Source organism: Apaloderma vittatum, unplaced genomic scaffold (genome assembly GCF_000703405.1).
Source record: "Apaloderma vittatum isolate BGI_N311 unplaced genomic scaffold, ASM70340v1 scaffold16501, whole genome shotgun sequence".
Classification (NCBI taxonomy): Eukaryota; Metazoa; Chordata; class Aves; order Trogoniformes; family Trogonidae; genus Apaloderma; species Apaloderma vittatum.
Window position 1 is genome coordinate 20,455 of NW_009697521.1, and position 8,319 is coordinate 28,773.

Below are 8,319 nucleotides of genomic sequence, written 5' to 3' on the forward strand. Positions count from 1 at the left end.
CGGGGGGAGGGCGGCTCCCGCACAGCCAGCCTGTGTGCTCAGCGCGGGGCAGCTGTCGGGGCGTGAGAGTCCTCGGGCTGCGGTGGGCACACAGGTCCTCGCAGTGCAGACACCGTACCTGCTTCCTTTGGTTCCTTGGTGTAAGTCACCCTTCTGAGGCTTCCTCAGCAGGTTCCAGACAGACATGACAGCAGCTTGGAAGTGTGCGTCTCTTTTATTGAGCCTAAGACACTTCTGGTTTTCCACTTCATTTTACTGCTCAATAAAAAACCAGCAGGAGCACAGGAGAAACCTGTATCCGAATAACGTTGTGCTGAATTCAGATGGTATATATTTAGAGCATGATGCAGTCTTGGCACAGGCGATGCCTTTTGAGGAACGTTAGAGCGGCCGCGGTGGGACAGCACACGGTGGCGGTCCCCACGTGGGGCAGCACCAGCAGGGCTGGTGCCCGGGCAGGCTGCGGGGGCAGGGCTGGTGCCAGGGCAGGCTGCGGGTCGCGTCCCGCGTCAGCACAGCCGTAGGCTGCCTGTGTGCTCTCTGGTCAGTCAGGTGCTAACACAAAAACTGTAATCAACAGAACTGTTCTTTAAGATACTGGTATTCTGTTATAACTGAGCACAGACAACATTTTTGTCTTGGGTTCTGCTGGAAATCTCTGTTCATTTGGTATCAGCACCAAAAGTAGAAGAGAACTGAAACCAATTCCAGTGCTGGAAACATAAGCCCCGGGGTTTGGGTTGTTCATAACACAGGAAAAGCGACACTGGTGCGTCCCTGGGCTGTGCTCGGCAGAACTGTTCTGTGCCACAGTTCAACATGGAGCTCCCGTGTTCTTCTAACGCCAGGATGTTTTAAAACAAGTAATCAGCAACTGAGTCTGCGACCCTGCAGTGCTTTACTCTTCACAGTTGGCTCTGAGGTTTATGTAATACTTAAAAAACCAGTCTATTAAGGGAAGTGTAATTAAAATTTAAACTCATGTTAAATGCTAGAAGGCATCAATGTCTGTTCCTTCACATTAACTTCTGTGTGTGCTGGCTCATTAAAACAATCCTTGATGGCTTTTTAATCTTGGGTGGCTGATGACACTGTGGAAGTGTTTCAGATTTCTTGTCATGGTTTTGAAAAGTCAGCTGATAATCCTGACAGGCGCGTAATGTTCCTCACTTCTCTGATCGCTTGGAGAAAGGCATGTTTGGGAGAGCTGCAACTACAGAAAACACGTGTCCATCAAACCCACCTCAGGCTTTGGAGGTGCAAACAGGCTTTTATGTGAAGCACCAAGAAGAGTGTCTATGAAACATGTGGAGGTCAGTCTGGAGGGGTGTTGGGAAATGAGTTGCAGAGGAGCAGCGCAGCGGTTCCTGCCCTGATGAGGGGTTGGGGAAGGCCGGGAGCCAATTTTGCTGTGCTCAGGCATCCGGAGCAGTGCGGGGCTGGTTTGGACGCATGGCAAAGCACGCTGACTGATGGGCTCTGCCAGGGCCGCGCCAGCACGCGGGCGGCTCAGCGAGCTGCTCTTTTGCCCCAGGATTCGGCAGGCTCCTCCCGTGGCAGCAGCATCTTGCCGACTGCCGAGTGCCATCTGCAGCGCTGGCGTCCGGGTCAGCGGCCGCGGAACGAGATCCTCCCCGAGCGGTGGGAGCTGCTGCAGAGCTCTGCGCGATGGAGGGGAGCCTCCCGCCCTCCTCCTGCTGCTCTAGTTCTGCTCCTTCCTGCTCTGGTGTTCGCCTCTGGGAAAGCAGCTAAAAGCAGTCTTTTTTTCCTTTGACTTCTTGTAAAATCCCCTCTTTTCCCTTTTCTGTCTTTTCTGGCCCTGTTGCTTTGGCCCCTAGAGGAACGCATGAAGAGCCGAGTGTCGCTGTGGGGTGAGTGGAGGAAACCCAGGCAGGAGAGCTGGCTGCAGCTCAGGCAGTTGCGACAGGAGCAGGTTCCTGTCGGGGGGCAGGCAGGGTCAGGGTGGGTGCGGAGCTGGTCACACCTCGCCGAGCTGCTCCTCCTGCAGAGGAGCTCGCCCAGTTACTGAGTCAGTTGCTGGCAGAAGTTCGTTTTCCTTTGAAGTGTATTTAAAGCTTAATCTTCGGTTGCAAGGAGGAAGCGTTAGCCCGTGCATCCAGATTTGTGAGGACCGTGCTGAGCTGGGTGTCCATAACTGCCTCCACGTCCGCGGAGCTCCAGGGCCTGTGCGGGGGACGGAAAGCGATCCGTGGTGAGCGGCCGAGCCAACCGCAGCGGCGCGCTCCTGGGGCACACGGGCTTACTCATCCCTTTGCAGATGTGACCCATTTCCTCCCCGTGTTTTCTTCCAGGCAGAACACCTTGTACGTGACGAGGCTGTGCTCTCGGGAATTGGTGTTTCTGGTCATTCCTCATCATTTGCAGGATTTTCCTGCGCTGGCAGTGCCTCCCTTGCCAGCTGGGCTGGTCCTGGGACCTCTGGGTGGTGCGTGTCTGACACGAGTAATAACAGCGTTGCTGTACCTGTTCTTGATTTCCCAGTGATCCCTCACAAGATCGGGCGGGTCATAGACGGGAGCCCAGCCGACCAGTGCGGGAAGCTCAAGGTGGGAGACCACATCTCGGCGGTGAACGGCCAGTCCATCGTGGAGCTCTCGCACGACAGCATCGTGCAGCTCATCAAGGACGCGGGCAACACCGTCACCCTGACGGTCGTGGCTGAGGAAGGTGAGGAGCAAATCTTCAGAGACCGTGTTTTCAAGGAAAGCTCCCGTGCAACACTGCATTCCGTGTTGTGTTGTTTCTACGCCAACAGTTCACTGTAAATATGTAAAATCCAGTCATTTGAAGAGAAGAGCTGTTTTCCAGCCCTGCTTACCATGGCATTTTTCTGAATTGCTGCTTTTGGGTTTAATTAACCTCGCTATCGTTATTTTGCCAGGAAGCCGGCTTTCTTGACCTCTTAAATAATAAATACCTAAAGCCAGAATGTGAATGAAGCTAACAGATGATTCCCGGATTTCACATTCACTGCAAATATTTAACATGCTATCTCAGCCTGTAATACAGAATTTCAAAGCCTTCATTTTCCTTTTTGTTAATGCTTGAAGCAGAGAGATTCCTAGACATAGTTATTTTTCTGTTAAGATTTTCATTTTATCAAATCAGCTCATTTCAGTTTGAAGGGACCCACCTCGAAGCAGTTGCCCAGAGCAGTGTTTACAAAGCAGCTGAAGTTTGGATGGGGTGCATTAGGTCTGTTTCTCTGGGGCTCTTAATCACCATTGTTTTCAAAATACATTTCTGAACGTAACATTTTTGTCCCGTATTTGTGGGTGACCTTGCCTGAACTCCGTGTTAGTATTTTTCCCACTTCCTCAGTTACAGATTTGGAGCCAAAATATAGAGATAAAACAAGAACTTGAGGAGAACCAGCCGAGAGGGGGAAAAAGTCAGTAGCAAGTGATAAAACTAGACTGAAGAGACCAGTCACAAAACACGTGTGGCTTAGAGGAGCTGAGGTTGGCGTGTTTCACACGCAAAGAATTTTGTGACAGTGAAGGAAAGAGAAGCAGAACCTGTTCCACTGAACTGGAAGTGGAGCGCTGCTTTAAAATTCTCCTTGCTTTAGCTGTTAGAAATAGAGTTCAGCTCCCATCGCGACCCTCTGCTCAGCAGACGCCCGCAGAAAGCCAGGGGAGTGCGAGTTAGTCGGGGCTTCAGGGTGAGAGCTGAGCCTCGCGGCGATGCTCCGCTCAGCAGTCGCTCACACCGAGGATGCAGCTCCCGAAAGCAAAGTTCCCACTTTGCAGGAGCCGTTCAGGGAAAACCCTGCCAGGGTTTGCTGCTGCCCAGGGCTCCAGCTCCAGCGCTGTCCTCTGAGACTGCAACGAAAATCCTGGCTTGTCCCCCCTCCCTCCCCCTCCTGGCCTTCGCAGGTGTGTGATCTTTGCTTTTCATACGAATAAACGAATTCACTTCGTGCGCCAGAAGATATTTCTTAACATTTTTCACAGAAGCAGGAGCCTGTCAGCTTTTGTCATGTATTAGCTGGAAACACGGGGAGCAGGCTGAAGGGAGGGCTGGAGGATTTGTACAAACAGATGGCGTTTTTCTTGCCTGTGCTTCTGAATTAAAGCTCTGAGTATAAAACAGGAGTAAAAGTTGACATTTGGTCTCTAGAGAAAAACCTCTTTAAGGCATGCCGTGGTAATAGCACCAAGCAGTCCTGTGAAGGACTCGGAGGTCCCGCGTACCTGAGAGGTTCGGTCTCGTAGCGTGCGTTCTGTTCCCCTTCTCTTAAGGTGCTTGAGCGCTTTGTGTATTTTACGAGGGTTTGTTTGTTCTTCAATGTTCAGCAATGGGATCACCAAACAGAGGACTTGGGAATGAATTTTTTAACCCTTATAAGGAGAAGAAGTTGATTAGTTTATAATTGAGCACATGAGTTCATCTTGGGCCACTGGTGGCCCGTTTGGGCTCTAGCTAAGAGGCAGCTTTTTGTGTGGGCTGGGGCTCGTTACTCTGACAGAAACGTTTTGTGTCCTGAAAGATGCTTTTTCATAAACGCACTGTGTCTCTAAAGTGCACAGTCACTGTATTTTGTGTGGAAGGGAGAGGAGTCTTCAGCTCTTGGCAGCGCTGGGCTCGGCTCAGCCAGAGCAGCCGCGTCCTTCGGAGCCGCGGGCTGGGCGCCGGCGGGCTCTGCTCTGGGCTGGGTGTGCCTGGCTCTGTCTTTGGGAAGTTCGCTCTGACTCGGTTTTGTCTGAATTTCTTAGAACACCGTGGTCCTCCGTCGGGAACAAACTCTGCCAGGCAGAGCCCAGCCCCACAGCACCGGCCGCTGGCACCGGCGCAGGCCACCCCCTCCGGCGCAGACAGGTATGGAGAGCGTCGGGTCCGGCACAGCGGGAGAGCTCGACCAGAGGGACTGTGACGGCAAAGGTAACGTGCGCGTCCTTTTGCCTCTGTGCAGGGGAGCCACGGAAGGCGAAGCTGGAAAAGAAGTCTCAGGCAGTTACAGGCTCTCGTGGCCTGAGCACAAGCACTTGGCGCAGCCCGATGCCAGCGGGGCCTCGGCTCTCGGCAGCCGCCCTTCCCAGGGACGGGCAGGGGGCTCCTGTCACCCAGACGCTGCGGTGGCGTTGCCGTGGAGCGTTCAGAACCACATCAACAGAACATTCCCTGTCAGATGTGGGTAGAAAAGTTGCCTATAAAATGCACTGGAGCATATCAGAAAACGTTTTTGCTAATGCTTTGAATTTTATTATCTCCTTAGTATTGTTGAATACTTATTATAAAGAAGTAGAAAATATTTGCAACGGGGCTATTACAGACCCTTTGGCAAAGTTTTGTAATGAAATTTCATGCACATCTAAAACCTAGAATGAAAAATGTTCTGTATGTTTAGATGGAGAAAGGAACCGTTACACCTCGTCATACATGAGCTGTGATAAATTCAGTTTAAATCGCAGGCTGCACCTTTCTCAAAATACAGAAATATGTGAAGCATTTTTCCAGGAGAAAACAATGTTTAGGTCTGCCTACAGGACCTCATCTTTTTTTCTCCGACTTCCCACGCAGAGTTCCGGCTGTTTCCCGGTGGAGTTGGAAAGGGGCCCGCGCGGGTTCGGGTTCAGCCTTCGAGGAGGGAAGGAGTACAACATGGGCTTGTTCATCCTTCGGCTCGCTGAGGATGGGCCCGCTGTCAAAGACGGGAGAGTGCACGTGAGTTTGTCTTCTCCAACCGGTTGGTTGGTCAAGCTGGCCCTTTGACACGAGCTCGCTCCGGTGGGAAGAAGCTTTTCTCCCAGGCGAGCGCAGTCGCAGCAGGCAGAGCAGCGCGGGGGCAGCTCCCGGCTTCCCGCCGTGCCCCTGCGGTGGCCGCAGGGGCTGCTCCTGAGCTCTTCTGGGAGCAATCGAGCGGCAGCCCCAGCCATCCCAAGTGACCTGTCCAGCCGGGCCTGGGTTACAAAACGCGCGCGTCCCAGGAGATGAGCAGTAGCTACTCGGGTGCTTTAGGAGACAGAAGTTGTGCCGTGGAGCAGCAAGCTGCGAGGAGAGTCGCTGTCCAAGGCAGAGAGTTTGTGAGGCGTTTGTGGGTGTGGTGCTATTGCTGCTCTGGGCAGTGTTTGAAGATACGAGCGTAACTTTTCCCAAAGATTGTCATGTTAATTGTTGTGTTTGTGTAAGGAATTCACTTTCAGGGGTTACAGTAAAAGCAAAATATGTGGGTGGGTACAACAGCAAGGAATGATGAGACCCTGTGACTGCTGCCTGGAGCACAAAGCTGAGCCAGGTGCCCGTGGGGCCGTCCCACACGGGGTGGTTTCTGGCCATACTTCACTCCAGCGCAGAAGAACGTGTTACCCCGTAAGGAGTGTGAGCGGAGGCACGTTGGTGACCTTCGATGCACCAGTGACATCCATTGGCTCCACCGGGTACTGCCAAGTGGGGTTGGTGCGGGCGCCGGTCCCAAGCCCTCCCGGCAGAGTCCTGTGAGCTCTAATTTACCTGCCCAGGACCTGTGTGAGCTGCTCCTGGCCTTAGTGGGGATGACTGCACAGCGGTGATCTCTCCTGCCCGGAACGAGAAGCCCTTTGCTTACACAAACCCCTTCGCTGGGCTCTGTGCTGAGCGTGGAGTCGCCGTGGCGTGGCCGGCCTGACTCTGGGAGCTGAGGGGGCCCATCCATAAGCTCCGGGAGGAATGTGCGCTCCAGCTCGCGCCTGCATCTGTCTCCTTGCCTGTAGATAAGCAGGGGGGTGTAACTGGGGGGTCTTTTACTGAGCTGGCTGAGCAGCACATCTGCACAGCGACCCCCGATCCGCCAGAGCGTCTCACCGTGCCCATGAGCCGCTGTGGAATGGTGTTGCTGTTGTGTGAGGGGAAAAATGGAAACATCTGCCTCCGTGTGTTTTCTTTCTAAATTAAAGATCAGTTTACGGTGTCAGAGCTTCCCAGCGACTAACCTGGTTGTTCTTTTCTTGTCAGGTTGGTGACCAAATTGTTGAAATTAACGGAGAACCCACCCAAGGAATCACTCACACACGAGCCATTGAGCTGATTCAGGCTGGGGGGAACAAAGTTTTGCTGCTGCTGAGACCAGGGACTGGCTTGATACCAGATCACAGTACGTTGCCTCGAGTGCCGCTTGGGTTTGCGGGTCCAGGCAGGGGAGCACGCTCTGATCAGGGGACTGGGGCTCTGTCCCCTGCACGGAGCTGCGCGACCGGGGCTGGCCATCTCTCCTGCCCTCTTGTCCACGGAAATCCCCCGAGCCGTAGGTAGAAACGCAGGACCACAGAAAAGTCGGCAGGAAGCCCTGGCGAGCACCCGGCCCAGTGCCCTGCCCGCGGTGGGCCCGGGGAGGAGGCCGAGCTCCTTTGACTCGATCGGCAGCAGAGGAGGGGAAGGGTTTTGTTGCCTCTTGTCTTGCTGTTAATCATATGTTTCTGATTGAAATCTTGCTTGCCATTCTCTGTGATTTTGGTATGTAGTTCTGGGCTTTTTCTCTTCCTCCTTCAGGTTTGGCTCCTTCCAGTCTGTGTCCCTACGTGAAACCTGAACAACATTAAGGGCTTTCAGTGCTTTTCTTGGTTTTTCCTTAAAGACTTGGTAAATCTGCATGTCTTTGTTTCATCTCTTTCTATTATTAAAGTGCAAAGCTATGGATAACCTCAACTTTTCACTGTTTTCAGTTTTCTTTTAGTTCATTTGGTTTTCTGATATTAAACAATGTAGGTCAGGGGCTTTCTGCTTTGCAGTTGTGCTGTGCAGGCTCTAAAGTTGTGCTGGTACAAGCCCATGTCAGCCCCGCAGAGATCGCGCCAGCGTTCTAAGCACAAGGGTTTTTTTCTACACTCACACAGTTATGGTTGGTGTAGAACATGCACTATAGAGAACTAACCAAGTAAGACTTGGAGAGTATGTCACTACGTAACCTTTTTTAAACCGCTGATTTCATATAACATCCTGGAATCTCAGTAGTGTGCAAGTTTCTAAAATACTTAGTGATCTGGGTTTTTTTAAGTGACTTAGTCAAATCTCTCCCTGTTCGCTTCCAGGTGATTGGGATAGTTATAATCCATCTTCGTCAACTGTAATATATGAAGAACAGTCACCACTATCTTCATCTTCACATTCTTCTCCCCCATCTGAAGTGTGTTATTTATCAGTACCAGGAGAAGCTTTAACGAGAGTTCAGCCATCTGAGAAACTGGAACAAGCAACGAACACTGTGCCTGAAAAGAAAAGCACTTTAGCTGAGAACCAGTCTGAGATGAAGCCTCAGTCTTCTCCCCAGAGAACAAAGAACAGATGGGAATGTCCCTCCAGGCCTGGGTTTGAAATAACAAA

The 8,319-nt window shown here is 52.2% G+C and overlaps 1 protein-coding gene across 1 annotated transcript in view; it reads left to right on the forward strand.

Moving 5' to 3' along the window:
- MAGI3 (membrane associated guanylate kinase, WW and PDZ domain containing 3) overlaps nt 1-8,319 on the forward strand; it is a gene marked incomplete at its 5' end in the record, with an annotated part of 25,335 nt that extends 17,016 nt beyond the window's left edge. Inside the window, 7 exons of the mRNA XM_009877671.1 lie at nt 2,503-2,688; nt 4,740-4,842; nt 4,937-5,069; nt 5,545-5,688; nt 6,955-7,093; nt 7,489-7,578; nt 8,028-8,319. Of these exons, the coding sequence (XP_009875973.1) occupies nt 2,503-2,688; nt 4,740-4,842; nt 4,937-5,069; nt 5,545-5,688; nt 6,955-7,093; nt 7,489-7,538 (755 nt within the window). The remainder of the gene's footprint in view (nt 1-2,502; nt 2,689-4,739; nt 4,843-4,936; nt 5,070-5,544; nt 5,689-6,954; nt 7,094-7,488; nt 7,579-8,027) is intronic.